This window comes from Mustela erminea, chromosome 13 (genome assembly GCF_009829155.1).
Source record: "Mustela erminea isolate mMusErm1 chromosome 13, mMusErm1.Pri, whole genome shotgun sequence".
In the NCBI taxonomy this organism is placed as follows: domain Eukaryota; kingdom Metazoa; phylum Chordata; class Mammalia; order Carnivora; family Mustelidae; genus Mustela; species Mustela erminea.
Window position 1 is genome coordinate 77,686,745 of NC_045626.1, and position 23,713 is coordinate 77,710,457.

The window sequence follows — 23,713 nt, forward strand, 5'->3', positions numbered from 1 at the left end:
CCTACCCCACCTGCCCCGCTACTTACTCAAGTGCTACAACCCTTGTTGTAGCACTTGAGTAAGTGCTTGTCAGACTTGTCTGGTCAGACTTGTCCGTCTTCAAATCTGACCAGAGCACTATCCTTCTTTCTGATAAGCCATCATCCCAACCCCCCACACCCCTGTAAAGCCCCAGCTTGAAATTCCATCTCTTTTCTTCCCACAAGGTGAATGGACTACTGAAGCCACGCCTATGTTTTCTTTGTGGAGAGAAAGGACAAACAAGGTCTTATTTCGCAGTTAGTCTGGAGTCAGATTGCCCGGGCCCCTTGCTTACCAGGTGTGGGATTTGGGCCAGTGCCCTTAACCCTTCTGAGCCTCAGTTTCCTTATCGCTCAGGTGGAGATGAGAGTTGAACATACCGCAGAGAATTGCCAAGCAATGGAACTGAGCCGACACGTGACACCCTGGCATGGTGTCTGGTACATGGAAGCCCCCCAGTGAGGGACAGGCCTGCTTTTATCTGACTTTTCCTGTTAAGGGTCTGGGAGCTCATATGGGCAGGAATTGTGGCTCGTTGTTCACTGTATCCTTGGTTTCTAGTACAGGACCCAGCAAGTGGGTGTTTAGGAAATAGTCACTGACTTCTGTGGCCATTTGGGGATTTAGAGATGCCCTTGAAGATGGCTTTGCAGCCCATAAGCCCCTCACGAACTCTTACAAAAGCAAATGTCCAGATTCAAGTTCTGCCGTTATGCTGTGACTCGCCAGTTAGCATCAGCTTCTTCATTGTAAAATGAATGTCTGCTTAGGGTGTCATGGGAATTAACTGAGATTGGCTGGCCCCATTTTGCTCAATGAGATAAAAGGGGAAGTCTTCTGAGAGCTTCTGGAAAAGATCTTGCCCACTGATAAAAAGGAAAGCCAGATGAGAAGACTTTTTTTTATCCCTGCCTTCTCTTTGGGTACATTGTCATATGAAGATGAGGTGACTGGAGCTGCTGCAGCCATTTCGCAAACATGAGGACAAATCTTGTAGACTTTGTCAGAGATGGCAGAGGAAAAAGATCTTTGGGCTCCTAAGTGGCATATGAACTGAAAAAAAATTACTCTGAAATCACTCATCTCTAAATTTCTTGAAAAGTTAGACAATAGATGTTTATGTCATTTTTAAAAAAGATTTTATTTATCTATTTGACAGACAGATCACAAGTAGGCAGAGAGGCAGGCAGAGAGAGAGGAGGAAGCAGGCTCCCTACAGAGCAGAGAGTCCAACTCGGGGCTTGATCCCAGGACCCTGGGATCATGACCTGAGCAGAAGGCAGAGGTTTAACCCACTGAGCCACCCAGGTGCCCTGTTAATGTCATTTAAACCACGATTTGTTGTATATCATTATTTGTAGCTACAAGCATTCCTAATTCATTTCATATCTCTAAATGGTATAGAGTTTAGCATTCCCCATCAAAAGAAGCACACAAGGCTAAGAACATCAGCTCTTTTATTATTATTATTATTTACTCTTATTTGCCCCTAAACAACAGCACAATTCAAATAACAATGACACACAAGTCCCACTCATATACATAACACCACTAGCCTGCCTGCCAGTCTGTCTGGCCTTTGCTTGGTTCCTGGTGGAGCTGTTTGGAGACAGCCCCCTCTGTAAAAATCCCAAATTGGACATAGGAGGCACAAGAAAGGGCGGGGGCGGGGGTGGATTTAGCCAGAGAATAAGTGGGCTTCCAGAGTTCCCGGGGGAGTGCCGGTTTGGGAACATGCTATATAAATGCTTGGCTGAGGAGGAGAAGGCACTGTTTTCAGGTGGCTGTTGGATAAATCCCATAGGGGGAGTTAAGACCTAGCTCCCCCCCTTTGTAGGCCAGCGCTACAGAAGAACAGTAGAATGAGCTAATGGACTCCATCCACCAAACCATAAAGCAGGCATGAAAGTCAGAACCCAGAACAGGAATCTGGGTGACAGGGAGGTCCCCAGAGAGAAGCAACCTTTGCATTCGCTGCAAGGGAAAATACACTGTGAAATGTCATGTCCCCTACTACCTATTTTGCAACTACAGAATGTGCAACATTTTCATCATGAGAAAAAAGATAAAGAAAGAGGATCTCCCAGCATTTTGTCCTCAGGCAACTGAGCATGACCTGCCAAATGCTCCCTCCTGTGGAAATGCCTACTATTACCCTAGCCAGGGAGTCCGTGGTCAGGCCACCCCCACCCCCAACACTTTAGTTACACTAAATCTATGAATTCAGCTAAAGTCATGTACTCTGGAATCAGAGAAGCCCTGGGGATGGCGAGGGGAAAAAAGACGGGCCAGGACTGGGGTCTCAGGAACAGGTAACTTCCCGGCTGTCTTGGGGAAGCTCGTTGTTGAAACTGCTCTCTCCAAATGGTGAGTAAGGGGGGACCTGGGGAGCTTCGATGATCAGCAGGCCCTCTGGGGAAAGCGAGGCAAAGACTGTCACAGGGTCCACCTCTGCGGGAAGCCTAGGAGAAGCACAAGATATCATTCATGTATCATGTTTCACATAGCAAACTTTCGTGCATTTGGAAGAAAACAGCTTTTATACGAATTTAGGCTCTGAGGGTATACAATGCTGGGTTTGAATCCCGGCCCTGCCCCTCTCTGGCTGTGCAGTCTTAGCAAGGTCGTTCAGTTGCTCTGATTTTATGCCCTCATCTGCAAATGGAGATAGCAATATAAAACGTGTGTAGTATTTGAAGGGGGTGTAGTATTTGAAAAGGTGAGAGTCTGAACAGGCTTTGCAAATGGTAACATGTTGTTCCAAAAGTAACTTACAAGATCTCTGTGACCCAGACCTTTGGTCTGTGGTTGAGGTCTCCACCCACATTGGACCCCCACCATCCCTTATAGAATGCAGAAGGTGTGAACTCACAGCAGGTAACAAGTTTCCATTTACCATGTGCCCCCTGAAAGTGCTTTACTGCAGAATGCCTTATTGGTGAATTACTGCCGGAACAGGCTGGCCACATGGCAACATTCTTTCCCATGGTTAGAATGAACCTTGTTTTGGGCCACAGCTGAAGTATCTCTCTTAATAGGTCCTAACTGCTTGGTTCCCAAAACATATTTATAGGAAATGACCTGGCTAGAACTTTATAAAGAGCCCAGAGTGGTTCATAGGTAGGAATTAATATGTCCATTACACAGAACACTTAGCAGAGACTTGGGGACATCAAGTGACAGGCTCAGTCAGCCTCAAAGGGATTTCTGAATCCAACTCTGGTTCCAGTTTTGAAGGGTTTGTTGTTGTTGTTTTGTTTTTATTTGTGTTTTTTTTAATGATTTTTTTGATGGTTTTGGGTGAAAGAGACAATCTGGGACATGGTGTCTTTAACTAATTACCGGAATGGTGAGAACATGTTCGTGGTCTCACTGGGATGCCATTATTTATAAAGACTATGAAAACTATGACCTCTGAGCACTTTCTACATGCCAGATCGTTCACCTAGTTATCTTCTGCTTTAGTTGTTAACGATAATCCCACCAGGCAAGTTCTGTTACTGTCCCCACATCCAGACAAGAAAACTGAGGCCAGAGAGGTGAAGTGACTTGCCCAAGGTCACACTGCAGGAAAGCAGCAGATGGGAATGGAATTGGAATCTTAGCCTCCAAACTCAGAGCAGATGACCACAATGCACCAGACTTTTGAGCCAAAAGGGAAACCGGGAGGGTTGATCAGTGTAGACCTTTCCACGGGTCCAGGATGGTCCTGCCTTTAGAAGTACAGAGATTTTGATGAAAGAACCAGGCCAGCAGGCAGACCCACTGCTGGCCAGGGCAGGATCCTTCCTGGAGGGGGTGGGGAGTCTCTGCTGTGAGTAGCAACATGTAGCCACATGAACGGCATCGGACCCAGGAGACTCCTGCTAAATCAGAGCCACAGAGATTAACAAGGGGCCCTCTGGGAAGGAGCGAAGAGAAAAAGGGAACTTGGGCAGAGGCCAAGTCAAACTTCTGAAGCACAGAGGAGGCCAAAAGTCTGGACCTCCCTCCTACTTCTGGGGATCGGCCAACTCTGTTTAACTATTTGCCTGCTAACCCAGAGCGCACCTGGTGCGATGGGGCAGGGCCGCTGTGATGCAGAGCACGGCCTTTGCAGGCAGGCAGACCTGAGTTCGAATTCTGCTTCTTCCTGACTGTCTGACCTCAGGCTAGTGAGCTGGCCTCTCTGAACCTACCTCCTTATAGGAAAAGTGGGTTAACGGTTTCTACCTCTTAAGGTAGTGCAGGAATTACATGGAATAATGATGTAATTATCAGTGCCTGGCATACAGTAAGTGCTCAATAAGTGTTAGCCTCTGCGTCATTACTACAGTCACCGACTGTTTAAGTGGGCACCTTGATGGCTGTGTATATTTTAGCCCAAGCTGTGGTATCACCAAGTCAAAAAGGTCAGAACCCAAAAGAACCTCCTCTTTTGTTCAGGGCAATGCTCTCATGTTATACCTGGGGAAACTGAGGCCCGGAGGCGGGCACAGACTCTTTCAAAGTCTCTCGCCAGATAACCTGTACATTGAACCCCCATGGTGGGAAAATTATTCCTCTTCCATTCTCTTTCTGTCCTTCCATTTCATCCAAAGGAAGGTCTCAGCTAAGTGTTAACATCCTTAGCCTCTATCCATTGCTGTTTTCTGTTTTTAACGGAGAGAGAGAGAGCGCTGATTTAAGGCTTGGACCGTTAAGCAGACAGTGCTACCTATTCAACCGCATTTTTCTTTCATTGCAGTTATTTTGATTGCCCTCTTCAGTGAAGATTTTAGTAGGAATTTAACTTTTGCAAAAGTGACCTGATCCAAAAGAAAAGAAATCTTAAGCGAATAATAATATGGGAACCTAAGCACATAAGGCAAAAAGTAGTTGAAAATGGTCCGTGAATGACTGCAGTCTGGTCTCTCCTAATCAGGTAGGAAGGCCATGGGCTTTGAAGGTGGGGAGACCAGTGTTCAAAATCCCAGATCTGGCTCGTTCCTAGCTGTGTGACCTTTGTGGGATTTCAGAACCCCTCTGAGCTTCAGTTTTCTCATGCAGAAGATGGTCTTAATAATACTACTTCATAGGATTCTTTTAGGGCTGAAATAATACTAAAACCAATCCCCTCTTCACATGGGTCTTGACAGCCTGCAGATGTCAGTAAATGGCAGAACGGATATCTGGGAAGGTGTGGAGCGGGGACCTAAAGTTTGCTTTGACTCTGAGCATCTTCCATGGATGATTCTCTGAGTCCCCTGCTTCCTGTCCTCCCACCCAAGCTATAGTCTTGTCCTGCCCCTAACCTGATTGGCAAATTCCAAGACCGCTCCTGCTCTGCCTCATCAGTCAACATGGCGCCTTTCACATGGGGATGGATGTGTTGGGAAGAACTTTCTAGCCTTGGCAAAGGCAAACAGCTGTAGCATCCTGCCTGGGAGGAAATCTCCAAGGGGCTCAGTGTGGCTGAAGGAGCCTCCCTGTCCTCTGATGACCGGAGCTTTTCCTAGGAGAGGTAATGGAGCCTCCTGAGAGTGGGCCTGGGCCATCCTTGGTGTCTAGAGTCTGGGCAGAGCCAGGGGGATCCCAGGATGTCCCGGCTGCTCTCATGTGACTCCAGCCTGGCCGAGTTTTTTTAGTAATATTAGCCCCCACGGACTGAACACTGAGTCTGAATCCCATGCGAAGTGCTTCACACGACTCCTCTCATTCCCCAGCACAGCTCTGTCCACGAGGGAATGTGGGGACAGAAGCTCAGGGCAGTTCACGGATCTGTTCCAAGTTACCCACTTTCTTTATCATGGAACCAGGCCTCCCTACATCCAGAGGAGTTTCAAAAGACTTAGCAGTTGGCCCAGTGGGACAATGACCCACCAGAATGGATGGATACGTGCCATAGTGATGGAGGGGGGTGTTGGGGACCCCTTGTTGCTGGAACGTGGGGGAGGTGTGGAGAGCCTCCCTGGGGGCAGAGTTAGGCTGGGCAGGGTGGTTAGGAAGGGCGCTTAGGGGGCTCAGGACAATGGCTAGTTTAATATTTTAACAAGTAGCTCTGCTCAGCAGCTGCACCCCAGCTGTGCCTTGAGCCGCTTTAGGCAATTCTGTCTGGTCAAGTCACCCCCACAAGCTGCTTTCCCGGAGCCCTCGGAGATGGAGAAATCCACATTTTATAAAGATGATTAACCCCCTGACTTCTTTCCAGTTCAGTCCCTTCCACAGCATTGTCCCGCCTGGGACTCCATCCTGACGCCTTATCTGAGTCTCTTCCAAGAAACAGCAGCTTCCCCTGCACTCCCGACCCTTTCTTTTCCTCTCTCCCGCCCAGCAGCGTTTCATCTGGCTGCGGCACCAGGGAGCGGAGTGGGTCTTGGGGATGGAGGCGAGTCAGCGAGTGGGAAGGAAAGCAGCCCGTTTGCCTTATCAGGAAGCGTCCATGGGCTTCTAAAAACTCCAGAGGCTCTGGGCACATGGAGGGAGAGACAGGACTGCAGAATCTCTTCCAGACCCGGGACATTTCGACCAGGGATAGGCATGGAGTAAAGACTCAACACCGCCACGCATAGTATTAAAACAAACACCACTTATGGGAACCTACTGTGCACCAGTGGCCCTGCCATGATTTCATTTCTGTTTCCGTTGGTGACTCTGGAATCAACAGCCACCCGGTCCCTTTTACAGGTGCCGAACGGCATCCCGTGCTCTAGGCATGAGCCCTGTGCCAGGGTTCAGGGATCTGTTTGGGGCTGTTCTAAATTCGAACTGTAAGGACTCTGGGCAGGTCACTTCCTCTCTGGGAACTTAGTTTCCCCGTCATACAAGGAGGGTCTTGTCTCTTCTGCCCGCTGCAAAGATTAAATGCATTGACGGGGACAAGACTCTGGGGCCAGAAGTGGATACCTACGTAGTAGAGAGCTGCTGGGGAGGGGTGTGTCTGGGAAGAGGAGTCCCCCGTCAGCCCCTTGCCCTAGGCTCCCTCCCTCCAGCTGGCTGGACTTGATTCACTGGCCCAGCCTGCTGGCCTTCCTGCTGCTGGCCTGATTCCCCAGGCTCAGCTCTCCCCACACCCCTCCGCAAAACGTGCCCTTCATGCGTCCTCAGCCTCCAAAGCCCTCCATGCGTCCTCAGCCTCCAAAGCCCTCCCGGGAGGAGACCACAGTGTCGTCGGGACACCTTCCAGCTTCATTCCCTCAGGTGCTCTAGGGAAGGCAGCCTGCTCTCCCGTGGTAGGACACTTAGAGCAATCAACCTTCGCAAGATTCTGCTGGGTACTGGGCACCAGGGGAGGGTCTCTCTTGACGTTGGTGGAGATCCTTCCCAGGCCTGCCACGTGGCTCAGCGAGTGCCCCAGTTTTCATGGCATCACAGATGTGTCATTTGGCCTCTCAGACTCTCCATCTGCAAAGTGGCCTCGTTGATGCCCGCCTCACAGGGCATTGAGCAGGTGTGATGACCTCATTTACGCACCCCCCTTTCTGGGACCCCATGGCAGGTTTGCTGTGACACCTTCTCCACTTTAAGGGTGAGGCTTGAATTCCCTGATCTGGGGCTTGTCTTGAAAGAGAGATGCCTAAGAGGGAGTCGCTCCAGATCTTGGGTCCCGGACATGACCCGCTCCTCTACCCCTACCCCAGAACCCACACCACCAAGGAACTTACTGGATTTTCTTTGTGAAGTTCTTGGAAACGATGCCACCTTCTTGCTGCTTCTCTTCATGTTTGCCTAGAATAGAGAGGAATGCCGCGGGTAAGCATCTATGTCCCTGGGACTCGGTCAGGCCTCGGGCTTGGATTCGACTCCTGCCCCAGCCCCTGCTCCACCCTTTGGCTCAGGGCTCAGTCTGGAGACACCAGTTGTCTGAGCAGTCTCATCCCTTCCCCCTAGACGGCCAGCCAGTCAAACCAGAAGGCTAGCCTCCCAGGAAGGCTGGTAGAAAAGAAGCAGGGTACATGTGTTGATGGCTGGCTTGCTGCCCAGTGGGCTTTACAAAGCTCAGAGCCTTTCCTAGCTTTGAAGGTAGGTTTCCTTCCCCTTTGGTTATGGGGGCATAAGTGATGAAGCCCAGTGATGGGTCACAGTCACCTAGCAGGTGCATGGCTCGCCTGGGCTCTGAACCAGCTCTCACTGACTCTGCACTTAGTGCTGGGGTCTCACGCCCCTCTTCCTGGCCCAGCTTGTGATTAGCTGAGCCACATCACCTGTACCTAGAACAGATGAATTGCCTGGAAATAATGCTTCAATCTGCTAAAACAAACAAACAAAACAAAAATACCCTGAGTCTCCAAAGGAGGGGGGTCTCCTTAAAAAATAGAACACTAGACACCACAGATACGAAATTCTACCGGCCCGGCCTTCTACAGGGTAGCAGGGGAGGGCAACTCTTCTTTCTTCAGGAAGAAAAAAGATAAGATTACAGGAAGGTGTGAGCCCAAACTGGCTATCGCCTTGCAATTTATATAGCAACTTCTGAGCCTCTTGGCTGCTTCTCACTCTTTTTCCTTTATTAAATGGGGAGAACCTCGAATTCCTCTCTCTCTCTCTCTCTCTTTTAAGATTTTGTTTATTTATTTGAGACAGAGTAAGCACAAGCTGAGGTCATGGGTAGAGGGAGAAGCAGACTCCCCGTTGAGCAGGGAACCCAATGTTCAGCTCAAACCTTGGACCCCAAGATCATGACCTGAGCCCAAGGCAGATGCTTAACCAACTGGGCCAACCAGGCGCCTCTCTAATTTCTCTTTAAACAAACCAGATCAGTGCCCAGTGGAGCTTTCCAGCTCCTATCTTTATTTGTTCCTCATCTGTGAGGCCACTTTCCCCAGCCAAGAACCCTCATGCCCACAGGGACACCCTTCTGAGAAGCTTTGGAATCCAGAATGTAAATAACCTTGTAGGAATTTTTTTTTTCCAGCCCAGGTTTTTAAAAAACTGACAATTTATAGGTGATTACCTTATTAATTGCACTTTTTATTATTCACAATTTCTTTATTAATGACTTTGTTCTGATTGTAAGGCAATACAAACATACCCTAGAAAAATGTAGAAAATAAAGAAGTACATGATCGCCCCCCCCCCGCCAGGAAACCACATTTTTTGGTATAAGTTCCAGACTTATCTTTCTGTGTTACTTAGGCATGCATAAATATTATATAGCAGAGATGTATATCACGTATTTTCACAAATGGGATCATATTTTATGTTACGCTCAAAACTGCTATCTCTTGCTAACACGTGATAATGATTTTTCCATGCTGTTCCAAATACCCTCCCACAACATGACTTTTTAATTGTTGCACAGTGTTCCACTGTAGGGAAATTTAAGTTCATTTAGCCACTTCCTGACTTTCGGGCACCGAGGTGGGTCTCTGACCTTGTAGAGAACCTCACTGCACCGAACTTCGTTACAGCTGGATCTTCGCATCCAGCCTGATGACTTCTTTAGGATAAAGTCTAAGTTCTGGAATTTCTGAGGCTCCATGTGTATAGCTAAACGGCTCTTAGGAAAGGCTGCTTCCGTTTGTTCACTCACGGGCTGGGCAGAAAGGGGTACACGGAGAGGAATTTGTTTTTAAACCCGAGTGTCTGGTTACCCAGAGCTCGCTTTGCTCTGAAGGTGCTGTTGCTGGGAGAGTCGATTTGGAACTGCCAAGTCCATGAGTACCAACTGTCCAGCCCTAACCCAGGCCTGTGGCCAGGGGAGCACTGCCTGTTCCCTGACACCCTCCCCAGAGCCTGGGCCTCCAGAGGCCTGCTTCCCCTGGGGACCGGCCAGTGCCTCTGACTCAGCCCTTTTGCACACTTGGTGTCCTGAGAATAAGAAACAATAACGAAGATCAAAAGAATAGCAGTAGCAGACTTCTATATAGTGCTTCTATGATGTCAGCTACCCCCCACCCCCCAGCCCTTGGCTATAGCTACTTCTTTCATTTTCATGATAACCTTAGAAAACTGGGATTTGTAGGCGGGGGATGGAAGTTCAGAGAGGTTAAGTGATATGTCTAGGGTCACACAGCTTGGAAGTGTTGGAGCAAAGTGATGTAGGTTTTGGACCTAGCACATCCCCATTCCTCTCTGAGCCTCAGTTTATTCTTCTCTAAAATGGGGGTGACAACACCTTCCTAATTATTGGGTTGCTGAGCAAATGAGAATGAGTCACAGAACTGCTTTGTAAATTATAAAAATGTGTGAAGGCGAAGGTTTGTGGCTTATTTTGATGTCTGGAAAAAGGACTGCTCCTGAAAGGCTAAGCTTGCCTGTCCATGCCCTGAAAATAGGGTACTGGGGTTAGGGAGGGGAGGATCTCTGAGCAGGCGCAACTCCAAGATTTCCATAAAGAGGAGCCTGGTTGAAAATGGATGTTGTCTACCCGAGGCTCATCTTGAAGCTTAATTTGCATATAATTTGAATATCTATTTATTGGGGCAGCTTAAGGATTATGAGTGATTTTTAATTTCTTCTTTTGCTTTCCTATCTCCATTTTCTACCATGGAAATATTTTATTTTTGTAAACAGAAAAAAGTTAATTATGATTCTTTTTTAAAAAAAGAACTCATCCAGAGGCCATCGCAAGCCAGAGGCCCCTCACAGCTACTATTTTTCCAGCATGCCTCAGAGAAATGTAGGTGCCAAGAAGCAGGCATCAGCACTCTGGGGAAAGCCATTGGCTTAGCTAAAGAAAGAAGGTGCTGTTTCCAGGGGATTCAGAGGCCCTGGGATTAAGGAGAAGGGGGGTGGGCATAAGGCCTCTGGGTTTTCCAGTTCCTTCTTGGCCAGGACCTGGCCCAGTGGCCCATGAAGAGAACACTTCTTGGCTGGAGGCTGCAGGGTAGTAGGGGTGGATAAGGCATCATGGAAAGCATCTAGTCTAGCATTTTCCAAATACTTCCCTGGAACTAGACACTCAGATGTGGTCAGATAAGACTGGGCTGCCTCCAGAGATCCACAAACTACCCTAGCAAATTCAAAGCTCTGATAAGTCCTGCAATGACCTGTTTATAATTTTGTTTCCTCTGGCTTGTTTCTAAAATTCTGGACCTCCTATCCTGCATTCTTAGATACCTACTGATATCTTAAAATGCACCCTTTGACAAATACTGATTTAGATCAACTCCTCCTAAGTAAAACGGAGATCCAAGATATGGTGGGTTTGCCCAAGGTCATATAATCAGAAGAAAATCTGGCCATCCTGACTCAGAACTGTCTAAGCAGGCTTGGCTCTTTGAATTGCCATAGAGGATGGCGGGGGGTGTGCAGATCTCAGGTGAGTTATTATCCCTGAGACTCAACTTCCTCACTTACCAAGTGGGTATCACAAACCTACCTACCCATGTTGCCTTGGGAGTCCATGTGAGGAACCAGGGAGCCAACATACGTAGGTATTGAGAGCCAGGTGCTTGAGGAAGAATAGGTCTGTCGTTATGTGATGTAGGATTAAAGACTGGATCTGATTTTAAATGGAGCCCCGGTATCAATCTGATTTCTTAAATCCATTTTCTGAGAGTCTCTGTACGTGCCCTCAAGGGATTTGGATTCCCTCAAGCTGAGGTTGCTAAGTGCACACCTGGGAGGCATTTTTATAAAGTTAAAAGGCTTTGCCTGCCTTACGGAAGCACCCAACAACCCTATTTCACAAATATGGAAACTGAGGCTCCATGACTCGCTCAAAGCCTCATGCAGAGCTGGATTAGTAAAGTGCTTAGCCAGGATCTCAGCCTGGAGCTGCCACAGCCCAGTCAAAAAGAAGCACCTAGAAAGGAGTATGAAGGAAATACCTCCCAGAGGCCTCCTAGAGGGGCCACAGGGCATGGGAAACCCTCTAACTTGGGGTGGAAGATTCCGGAATCCTAATTAAAGCAAAGATGGGGGAGGTGTGGTGGTAATCCCCTTATTCACAGAGTGCCAGATGGAAAACACTTACTCGCCCCATCTCACAGACTTTCTGCATTTATCATCATACACTGTGTATTTTTTATGTTCCCTAAGGACTTGCAGGGCTGATATTACGCTCCCCATTCTTCAGATAAGGAAGCTTAGTGGGAAGACGTTTCTTGTCCTTATCCATCTGGCCAGGTCGGGATTTGAACCCAGGTCTCAGGGAGCACCTACCACTTATGGTCTCCCAGGGCCTTGCGCTGTGCCCAGCATTTTAATAACAGCCGTGTCACAGCCATGAGAATACTGATCCCTCGTGTCCCAGGCAGCAGGTCTACACTGGACACACATCGGCTCATATAATACAGCCATCTTCCTGCTGTGTAGCCACTGGAACCCCCATTTCCAGATAAGGAAACAAAGCCCAGAGAAGATAAACAGTTTGCCCATCCTGCTGGGCCGTGGCAGAGCCCGGTTCAGAACTGCAGCCAACTTGGAAAGGCCCGGCCGAACCCCTCCATCCACACGTGGCCCCAGCGTGTCTCGTGGCCCATCACACCCGGCCCTGACCTCTGATGTTTATAATTCCACCCTGCGAGGCTTTGAAACTACCCCCACGCACGGCCCTGCCCTGCCGGGCTTGTCTCTGCCCAGCCTGGCTTTGCAATGGCTTTTATTGATTTTCTGGCTGGGAGCCTGCCAGGAACACACTCTTTTTAATGGAGCGTTAATTGCGAGGGAAGAGAGAGGAAGCCGCTCCTCCGCTGCCAGGCTTAATGGGGACTGGGCCTCCTGTCTCCTCTTCCTGTCTCCCAGGCTGGGAGGTGGCTCAAGCCCTGGGCCTGGAGTCCTGGGCAGGCCCAGACTCTTCCTCCTGGCTGCTGACTCATGGCGTGACCTTGGACAAGTCCTGCTTGGGCCTCAACCTTCTCAGCTGCAAAATGGGTGTAGACAGGCCCTGCTTCTCAGGGCTGGAGTGAGTGAGGGGTTATCTGGTAGAAGGAATGTAAGAGTCTTAGCCCAGTTCTTGGTAGCCAGTAGATGCTCAATAAACCATCAAATCATTTTTGGCCTCCTAGTTCCCAGGACAGCCTGGTTTAAATCCATGTGGCCATGGGCAAGTTACTTTAAGCTTTCTGTGCCTCAGTTTCCTCATCTGTTAAAAAGAGGACACAAACAACCCCCCCCCCTGTTGTTTTAACTGAGCTGCTACAGGTAAAGTGTGTAGTATGGTGCCAGGTAGACAGTAAATGCTAACCAGGGTTGCCAGTTAGTATCGTTACTGTGACTACCATGCCTCAGTTTCCTGTTCTGGGACAAGGGAAGGTATTCCTCTTGAAACCTGTGCTGAGTATTAGCTCAGTCATGGCATACCCTTCTACACTGTGCTGTGCCCCTGGGGTGTCGGGAGTCCTAGCTCTTGTCTTTATATTTCTTCTCTGTTTAACTTATTCTTTATATGAATTTTTTTTTCTGTCAACACACGTGCTGTGGTTTCCGTTTCCCTGCCTCTACTCTGACTGGTACAGCCCCCAAAGCCCCCCCCCCCCCCCCGCCCCACAGCTGTGTTGGGTTGAGGTGTCTCCTGGAAGCCTGGACAGGAGTGCTTTTCCATAAAGATAACTTCTGTGGGCTCACTGGGCTGCATTCCTGAGCCCTGAAGTCACCTGTGTCACACGCTGCTGTCACAGCTCACCCTCTAAGGGAACAGACGTTCTCTTGGCTGTTGCCGGGCCTGAGGCCTACACCCCTCTCCTGGGTTCTCTCTCACTTCTGCCCCTCACTCACCAGACACCTCCACGTAGCCGTCCTTGGTCTTCACCATCAGTTCCTCTGGCTTAAAGCTGTGCACGTTGACGCACACTTTCCAGGGCTCCCCCGGGAAGGGAGGGGGACTCCTGCCCTCCGCAGGTACCCCAAACCTGGCTGCAGCCGTCGGCCCCCGAGGCACCATGCCTGACCTCAGGGTCCCAGGCCACCCAGGGGAGAATCGAGGCAGGGCCCAGTTGCGCCATGAGGCCGTCAGGTCGTCGGGGAAGGGGTCCATGCCAAAGTCATCATCCAGCAGGCGGGAGGAGAGGGACGAGTCCCGGAAGGGGTCCCGGCGCAGGCGGCTTGGGTAGTGGCAGAAGGGCATCTGACCATCAGCCATGACTGCTGAGCTGGAGGGGAAACAGAGGCTCAGAGAGAGGGAGCCACCTGCCCAAGGTCACACAGCAAGGTGATGTGGGGGGGCGGCTGGCCCTCCGAGCTTATTCTTCAGCTTCAGAAAATGCTGAACCATCCACTGCCAAGGACAGAGGGGGTTTACCCGGCTGGGGTCCCAGCCCCCAAAGGCACTTCAGAGGCGACGTCCAGCCGGCCCAGCAGAATTCCAGAGGGCCGCGCTCTCCGCACTGCCTCACCGGAGATCAGCCAGTCCCCGTCCGCCCAGGCTGTCCAGGCTCTCAGCCAGAGCCGCTGGAGGAGCGTCAGGAGCTTAATAAACCCAGGGACGCAGGCCTAGAAACTTCTCCTTGCTTCTCCTGGGCTCAGAGCCTTCTATTTATTGCCGCTTGGGGCTGGGGGCGGGTTTTGCCAGTGCCTCCTGTCACAGGAGTATTCGGAGGTGATGAACCAGTCCCTGAGAATCCGCTGAGGGAACAGCTGGGCTCCCAGGGGGGCGGGGAGTGGCCTTGTCGTCCTAGTCCAGCCAGCCTGTCTGGACACTCTCCTCCCCCGCTGGGCTCTGCTCCGCCCCCCTCTTGCCTGCGCCCTCCCCCAAGCTGCCTCCCCACGCTCCTTGCAAAGGCTGGCTAGGCTATTAATAACCCTCTGCCTGCCAGGGCTCAGGTCACCCCAGGAATACCTTCTCCAGAGCCTGCTGCGTTTCGCCCCCCTTGGGGTCCTGCAGAAGGAGAGGAGAGAGATGGGAGCCCGTGGATTTGAAGGCAGGTGGCCTTGGGCTGCAATTCCTACTTACAGCCTGACCGGGGAGCTTGCCTTCAGCATCCTATGAGAGCAGTGTGCCCTGGGCATCTGTGAGCCCGTCAGTTTTCCCACCTGTAAAATGGACATAATATCCATCCATCTGTTGAAGGGCATCTTGGCTCCTTCCGCAGGTTGGTACATATACCCAAAGGAGTGTTACTCAGCCATCAGAAACTCGGAATGTGCACCATTTGCATTGACATGGATGGACCTGGCGGGGATTATGTTAAGTGAAGTAAGTCAAGCCCAGAAAGACAATTATCAGATGGTTTCACTCATTGGGGGAACATAGGCAATAGCCCAGAAGATGGAAATCTGAAGAGGAAGGAATCAGAGAGAGAGATGAACCATGAGACACTGTGGACCCTGGGAAATAATCTGGGGGGACCAGAGGGAGGAGGTGGGGGAGGGAGTGACAGGGTGATGGGCATTGAGGGCACCTGCTGTGATGAGCACTGGGTGTTATACTTAGCTAATGAATCACTGAACACTGCATCAAGGACTGATTATATACTCTACAGTGGCTAACAGAAAAACCCACATAATCCCAATACCAAAAAATTAAGTTTTATTAGAACACACACACACTGATTATATACTCTACAGTGGCTAACAGAAAAACCCACATAATCCCAATACCAAAAAATTAAGTTTTATTAGAACACACACACACAAAAATTGTACATAAATGAAAAAAAAATGGACTTAATAGTAGTCACCTCATGGGTGTGTCCCTGAGGACTGCTAAACATTCAGCAGACTGACTCTTTCTTTGATATATTCGATTTTGAGTTCTCAATTACGTAAGGCTTGCTGTGTGCGAGGCCCTGTTTGAAGCGCTTTCCAGTTATTAACCTGGCTTCAGCCACAACAACAGTCCTGTGAGGAAACTGCCGTTGGAAGGGATAACCAGTGGTAGTCCTATTATGACTGTTAATAATGCTAATTATCGGAAGGTGCCCGGGGCTGGTCTGAACCAGAAGCCCAGAGAGGACCTGCTTGCTGGATTTCTCTGTTCCTCTCCCGCAGCTTGGAGAATGAACTTACACATTGTCCTTCGACAATAAGCTTGGGCTCCCTGAGCTTGGGTTCCCATCTTTGATCTGGCCCCAACAAGAGGTGGGCGCTGTGGGCACACTGTTCTCTCTCTCTGGGCTGCAGGGTCTCAGCCCTGCCTTCCTCGCAGGGTGGGGTGGGGTGGGGTGGGGGTGTTCAGGAATTCAGTGAGTCACTGGTTGAGAAATCAGTTTGAGGTTAAGCAGTGCCGGCATGAGGCCGTTTGCTAAAAATAATAGTATGGGGAGCAACAGCCGTCACCATGTAGAGCTCACTCCTGTGTACCTGTCTCCCTGGGAAGGCCAGGGCTGCCCTCCTCATGTTAAAGCCCCACAACAACAACGGGGGTGTTCTCACCACCCCCATTTTGCAGGTGAGAAAGCAGAGGCGTGGGGCGTGGCTCTGGGTGGCAGGGCCGGGGTGGGGGGCACCTGGGTCGGTGCGGAGCAGACAAGACAGGTGGAGACCCCCACTCTCCCTGCCCAGCTGGCCGAGAGTGGGAGACCGAGGTGCCCCCCACTCCCCCATCCCGAGGAAGTGACTGGGTCCCCGTTTGACTCTGGTGAGATCATGTGGCTCTCGAAGCTTCAGGCTGACGTCATGGCTGGGCACAGGAGCCTCGGCTCTCCCTGTCATTACGGCTGGGGCGGGGCGGGCAGGTTTGGAGCCAGAATGGGGAGATTCATTGTGTGACCTAGAGAAGAAAGTCCCGCCTGGGACCTGGGCTGGGGCCGGGGTGAGGTCTCTCAGTGGGTGGCTCTGTCCCCAGTGTGTTTGTGTGTGGATTTGAGTGGGTGGAGCGGGCGAGTGTGTTTATGCACGGATGGGGCTGTGTTTATTTATGGGCGAGTCCGCTGACGGGTGTGTGCTGCTCCTTCCTCACTAGGCCTCTTTGCCACAACCCCACAGAGCCTGCATCCACCTTCTCATTTCAAGGATGCCTGCAGCCCCGAAGCCAGCAGGAGAGGAGGGAGGGTGTACAGCTAGAAAGCAGAAATAGCCATCATTAGCATTTTCCCAGCACTTTCCATGTGCTGGCTTCTGTTCTAAGCCTTTGAATTTATGGATATTAACTCATGGAATCCCTCCTACAACCCTACATAGAAGGGGCTTTAAAAAAAATTAACAAACAATGTATTATTTGCCCCTGGGGTACAGGTCTGTGAATCATCAGGCTTACACACTTCACAGCACTCACCATAGCACATACCCTCCCCAATGTCCATCACCCAGCCACCCTGTCCCTCCCACCTCTCCCCCCAGCAGCCCTCAGTTTATTTCCTGAGATTAAGAGTTTCTTATGGGGCACCTGGGTGGCTCAGTGGGTTAAGCCACTGCCTTCAGCTCAGGTCATGATCTCAGAGTCCTGGGATCGAGTCCCGCATCGGGCTCTCTACTCAGCAGGGAGCCTGCTTCCCTCTATCTCTCTCTCTGCCTGCCTCTCCATCTACTTGTGATCTCTCTCTGTCAAATAAATAAATAAAATCTTAAAAAAAAAAAAAAAGAGTTTCTTATGGTTTGTCTCCCTCCCGATCCTACCTTGTTTCATTTTTTCCCTCCCTAACCCCCAAACCCCCCGCCCCCGCCTCTCAAATTCCTCATATCAGAGAGATCATATGATAATTGTCTTTCTCTAATTGACTTATTTCGCTCAGCATAATACCTTCTAGTTCCATCCACGTCATTGTAAATGGCAAGATTTCGTTTCTTTTGAGAGCTGCATAGTATTCCATTGTCTATATCTCTCACATCTTCTTTATCCATTCATCTGTTGATGGACACCTAGATTCTTTCCATAGTTTGGCTATTGTGGACATTGCTGCTATAAACATTCGGGTGCATGTGCCCGGAAGGGGCTTTATTATCCCCGTTTTACTGCTGAGAAAACCGAGGCTCAGTGAGATTATAGGACTCACTGGTGTCTACACACCCAGTTAAGTGGCAGAGCTGCGATTCGAACTTAGGCAGTCTGGCTCTTGACCCTTCTGCTGCACTACCTCTTACCATCACAGTCATGGCTCACATCTACTGAGCACTGACTGTGTACCCGGCCATGAGCCCAGCACTTTATTCTTGACCTCACTGGACCCTTATGGTTCGGAGAGGTGAAGCCATCTGCCAAGGGCCACACTTGGGGGAACTCGGGGCCCCGGTCTCATCTAGTGATCCTCCCACATGCCTGCTGTATGCGGTACCCATCCCCTCCGCCCCCACGTTCTCATCACGTTTCTGGGTCAGGCCAACCTTCCATTTTGGGCAGCTACTCATCCTGCTGGCACAGCCACCTGGAGAGGAGTCAGTAAACCCTGCATCTGGCTGTCATTAGCCAGATGAAAACATGGGGACAGGCCCAGGAGGAGCCAGGGAGGGAATGGGGCCTCCAGGCTGGCTCTCTCTGGGAAGGAAAGACCCTGTGGGATGCGTGTGTGTGTTGGGGCAGGGGTGGGGGGCAATAGTAGACCCCAGGTTCCAGAACAACAGATGTTCACTTAGCTGCTTTCCTCTTAGAGCTTTTTTTTTTTTTTTTAAGATTTTATTTATTTATTTAACAGACAGAGATCATAAGTAGGCAGAGAGGCAGGCAGAGAGAAAGGGGGAAGCAGGCTCCCTGCCGAGCAGAGAGCCCGATGCGATGCGGGGCTCGATCCCAGGACGCTGAGATCATGACCCGAGCCAAAGGCAGAGGCTGACACCACTGAGCTACCCAGGTGCCCCTAGAGCTTTCACCTGGGAAGGACCAGAGGTCATCCTGGAACAGGCAGCCCAGGGGGAGGATGACCTCACCCTGCAGTCGGGAAACGGGGGCCCAGGAGAGAGCAGCAGCAACCTGAGGTCACCCAGGTGGCGACAAAGACATCGTTGTTTCACTGCCCACTTTTGTGTCCTTTCCTTCCACAGCAGCAAGACCCCACGTTCCCTCTTCCCCTAGGTATTTCCAGCCCCTGGCTCTGCCCAGCCTCACCACCCCCAACCCGCGGCCCTTAACCTGCAGGCCCAGCCCTAACCCTGTGTGGGGCGTGGTCTTACAGGGACTGAAGGAGGGGTATCTGTGGCTCCCTCAAAGGCATAGCGTTTTTGCTTACCGTGTTCTCTACAATTCTAGGGGTCTGGAGCTCTCGTTCCAGGCATGAGAGCAGATCCAGGTCCAGGAAGACCCGTCTCAGAGTTCCCCCTAGAGCCCAACACACCTTCCAGCAAATGGGGGGTGCATATGCTCATTTCCTTTTTTCTTATCTTTCTCAGAGTCCCCCAACGGGTGACGCTATTGGAATTTCCCAGAGGGCAGCATCCTTGGGAGCCTCGCTCACAGCAGCGTCCCCTGTGCCTAGAAGGGGTGCCTGGTGCCTTATGGGAGCTCAGTAGATCTAGGTCGAGCAGATGATGTCGTGTTAGCAGCCCTGGGTCCGAATTGCCTTGCCTACATGGGACCGACCCTGTGCACAGTAACAGCACCAGACTGTTAACGAAAATTTCCAGGGTTCTTAGGAGGGACCGAGTGAAATGGTTTCCAAGCATGCTCTGTCTTTATTCCTCACAACAGCCCCCCTCCCAGAGGTTTCGCTCTCATCATCTCCATCTCACAGGCGAAGAAACAGGTTCAACAGGAAGGAGCTCGTCCAAGACCACCAGCTTGTGGCTTCTAAACCCCGCTGTGTCTCAGCCTCGGGCCCAGCCCCCAGTGCTCCTTCCTTCAGCAAACACCCGTGCAAAAACAGATGATTAATAAATAAAACAACCCACATACTCTCTCCCTGCACAAGTCAATGCCCTCATAGTCCCACACGGCTAATGCTTATTGATTGAGTTCTGGCCTCCTTTTACTATTATCTCTCAAATTCTTTCCAGGGACTGCTTTCTCTGACCACCTCTATAGGTAGTAGTAGTAGTAGTAATAATAATAATAATAATAATAATACTTAATTAACCTTTTGTAAGAGTTGTATTTTGCATAAATCTATTTACTCCTATTCCAATTTGCTCTACGATAGGTATGATTATCCCTGCTCACAGATGACAATGTTGAGGCACAGAGAGGTTAAGTAACTCACTGAAGCTGACCCAGCGACTCCGTGGCAGAGCTGAGACCCAAATCCAGGCAACTGACTCCAGAGCCCGTGCTCCGAACGAGCACATGATTCCGTAAGTAACAACCACCCCTACCACGAAAACAGTAAAGGTCCCACCATTATTTGAGACCCCTTATGTGCCAAGCTCTACTTGACGCACTAGATACCTTACCTCTCTTCATCTTCATGACAGCCCTATGAGGCAGGAGTATATTGCCTTTTTTTTTTTTTAAAGATTTTATGTATTTATTTGACAGACAGAGATCACAAGTGGGCAGAGAGGGAGGCAGAGAGAGAGAGGGAAGCAGGCTTCCTGATGAGCAGAGAGCCCGATGCGGGGTTCGATCCCAGGACCCTGGGATCATGACCTGAGCCGAAGGCAGAGGCTTATCCCACTGAGCCACCCAAGTGCCCCCAGAAGTATATTGTTAACCCCATTTTATGTTGTTGTTTAAAAGCTTTATGGATTTATTTATTGGACAGACCAGGAGAGCGGGAGGGAGAGAGCACAGGCAGAGGGAGCAGGAGAGGGAGAAACAGGCTCTCTGCATCGCAGGGCTCCATCGCAGGAGCCTGGGATCATGACCTGAGCCGAAGGCAGACTCTTAACTGACTGAGCCCCCCAGGTGCCCCAACCCCATTTTGTGTTGAAAAGTAAAGGCACAGAGTCAGATCTCTGCCAGTGGCTAAGCCTGTGCTCTTTGCTGCCCAGTGGGGAACAAGGGCTCTCTGAACCCAAAGGGACCCAACAGACCACAGCTGACCTTGAGGGCACCAGCCCATCTCTCCCTCTACCCCCTCACCGGGCCTGGAAACTTCTTTTGGCCCCTTGCAGCCTTTCTCAGGAGAACAGGTGACATGAGGATCCCACTGACATCCGGGAGCCTGGAGGCTGCCTGGGACAAGCCCCCACCTTGTCAGCCAGAGGGATCCTTACATGTCACCCACGCAAAATCTGCTCAGAGCCAGGCCAGGGGCCTGGGGTCAGGGGTTCAGTGGACCCAGTGGGAGTCAGGGGTCACTAGGGGCTCCTCTTACCTGCATGTGTCTCTGGGAGTAGGGAGTCAGGGGTCAGCTGTGGGTGGAGAGGCTCATCCCACCCACCCCTAGCCATCTCCAAAGAGGGATGCCCCCAGCCAAGGGCTCTCAGGGGCCCCTCCTCTTACTCCTGAGCCTATCACAGCTTCCGAAATCCCCTTCATGGCACGAATAGTTATTCTGCAGCAAGGGAAATAATCTCTCAACTAACCAGGTCTTTAAAGAAGTGACAGTGTTGGCATTTATTTATACCTTAAGAAAGACAGTAAAGCCGGGTGGATGAGAACTTAAACAGACCCGGCTGTGCTGCTCTGGGTCAGTAGCTTGGCCTCTCTGAACCTCTGCCTTGTCATCTGTAAAAGGTGGATGACAGCAGTACCTATGTCACCAGGTAACTGGCATGGATCGTGAGGTGAGAAGCAGTTGGGGAGGTGGGCATGGGCCAGATTATGTAGGACCTTGTGGACCCCATTTAGGAGTTAGGCTCTGAGCTCTTTGAGGACCCATTGAACTGTTTGGAGAAGGAGCATGGTGTGATGAGATCTGAGTTCTAGGAAAATCACCGGCCACTGGTGGAGAGGGCACTGGAGGGCAAAATTCCAGCAAAGGAGACTGTCGTAGGGTCCAGGGAAGATGGCGGCTTGGCCTGGGCTGTTGACTGAGCAGAGAGAAACTGTGGATATAATTCACGATATATTAAAGAAGCAGAAGCACTTTGACTGAGAGATAGGACTGGAGGAGAGGAGAGGGTACATCCGATGACCGCCCAGGGTTTAGATGTGGGCAGCCAGTGGGTGGTGGTGCCAATCAAGGAACACGTGAGGAGGGGCAGATGCGGGGAGTGGGGGGGCTCCTTTCATTATTCATTCATTGCATATTTATTAAGTTCTTATATGCAAAGGACTAGCCTAGGGGCTAGAGATGGGACAAAAGTCTCTGTTCTCATGTCTGTCAAATAAATAGTCGAATCAACAATTAAAACAATTTTAGAAACTAAAAAGCTTCATGAAGAAAGTGATCGCTGCTGGCTGCCTTTCTGATCTGATTCCCCGCTGTCAGCCACTACTCGCTCCCTGTGCTAGAGTCTTCTGATTTCCTTTCAGTCCTTTGGACAGAAGAGCCACCCCTATTCCTGTCTTAGGACTTCTCTCCTGCTGTTCCCACAGCCCCTTGACACTGTTCCCCCAGATTTCCTCAAGACTGGTCTGTCCCTTCATTTTTGTCTCTACTTAAATTTCTCCTTCCAACCACTCGATCTACAGTCAGGTTCTCTTCCATCAGCTGGTTCTATTTTATGCTTCGATTGTATTTATTTATTTTTATTTGACAGAGATTACAAGTAGGCAGAGAGGCAGGCCGAGAGAGGAGGAAGCAAGCTCCCTGCTGAGCAGAGAGCCCATTGCGGGGCTGGATCATAGGACCTGAGATCATGACCTGAGCCAAAGGCAGGACTTTAACCCACTGAGCCACCCAGTTATCTGTCTTTTCTGTTACAATGTCAGCTCCCCGGGAGGTCGAGGGTAGGGACTTTGGTCTGATTGTTTAAGGCTGTGTCATGGCACCTAGGACAGTACCCAGAACATAGCTGGGATTCAGAGCACAGGATAGGAAGCCGCATTCTTCCTGCTGCCGTTGTGATTTGGCCAAAGCCGCGTAACCAGTGTGGCCAATGAATTGTGAGCAGAAGTGAGTTCTGTTGCTGTCGGTTCAAAGCATGTGAGTAGCCCAGGGGACACCTCAGCAGAACAGGGGGAGGACCCTTAGGGGATATCTCTTCCTTCTGTATGACATCACTGATGAGTAGAGTGTCCAAATGGCTGATGGCTAGGCTTCCAAATCCTGTCCTTTGGTGGTGGTGGTTCGTATTGCTTCAAAGGCACTTCCTCAAGGTTAGTATCATTCTAATAAACCTGTCTATCTGCTTCTCTGCTAATGTCCCACCTGAGAAAGAGGCACCTAGTCCTCTCAGTCTGGGCCATTTAGGTAGTGCTGATGGAGGCACTTATGCAGAGGGGTGGTTCCGAGGTCTGTGGAGGCAGGAAGAGCTGGAGAGTCTGTAAACTTGAGGCCCCTCTTCTCCAGATACCTGAGGTCAGAGGGGAAGCTGGTTTGACCAGTTGGTGTCCAAAGACAACTGCTTTGGGAAGTTGGTTTTTGTTGTTGTTGTTTTGGTTTTTTAGGTCTGGGAATGACAGCTCCTAGGAGGGGTTAGCCGGAGAGGGTCCTTATGGTGTGTTAATAGTCTGTCTTGTTGCTGGCATGGTGTCCCACAAAGTCTTCAGAAACTGAGACCCTTACATCTTATTGCTCTGCTTGCATGGCCTCAATTCCCAGACCCATCTCAGGGACCAGGGAGCCCCCTGAGTTCTAGCCATCCTATCTGCGTTCCAGCCAGCGGGAAGAGAAAAGGGATGAAGAAGAAGGGGGAAAGCACATGACAAATCCCTTCTATAGAAATAACTGGAAGCTACCATGGAAAGTTCTGCCTGTATCTCATTGGCCAAAATTAGTCACATGTCCATAGCTAGCTGCAAGGAATGCTGGGTAATGTAGTCTTTATTCTGCGTGGCAATGAACCTAGTTGACATTATTACTCTGGAGGAAAGGGCCATAGCTTTTGGGAGGCAACTGAGAACTCTGCCATATCCTGAGAGAGTGTAGACAGATTTTGCGGAAGCATCCTAAAGGCTTCAAGTCGGGCCCGGATGGAAAACCAGTAGGGAATATGT

At 50.3% G+C, this 23,713-nt stretch overlaps 1 protein-coding gene across 1 annotated transcript; it reads right to left on the reverse strand.

Moving 5' to 3' along the window:
- Positions 1–1,507: 1,507 nt before the first annotated feature.
- Positions 1,508–14,525, reverse strand: HSPB8 (heat shock protein family B (small) member 8). Its single transcript, XM_032310274.1, has 3 exons — positions 13,642–14,525; positions 7,644–7,707; positions 1,508–2,483 (listed from the first exon to the last, which is right to left on the reverse strand). The coding sequence occupies exons 1-3, from the start codon at positions 14,003–14,005 to the stop codon at positions 2,324–2,326; spliced, it is 588 nt and encodes a 195-aa protein (XP_032166165.1). The 5' UTR covers positions 14,006–14,525; the 3' UTR covers positions 1,508–2,323.
- Between the last annotated feature and the right edge of the window lie 9,188 nt (positions 14,526–23,713).

What these genes read in the sequence shown, in the direction of transcription:
- HSPB8 (XM_032310274.1), bottom strand. Translation starts at nt 14,005, where the DNA reads ATGGCTGATGGTCAGATGCCCTTCTGCCACTACCCAAGCCGCCTGCGC. An exon ending in CGGCTACGTGGAGGTGTCTG is followed by an intron (nt 7,708 to 13,641) that starts GTGAGTGAGGGG and finishes TCTCTATTCTAG; the next exon opens with GCAAACATGAAGAGAAGCAG. An exon ending in AACTTCACAAAGAAAATCCA is followed by an intron (nt 2,484 to 7,643) that starts GTAAGTTCCTTG and finishes TGCTTCTCCTAG; the next exon opens with GCTTCCCGCAGAGGTGGACC.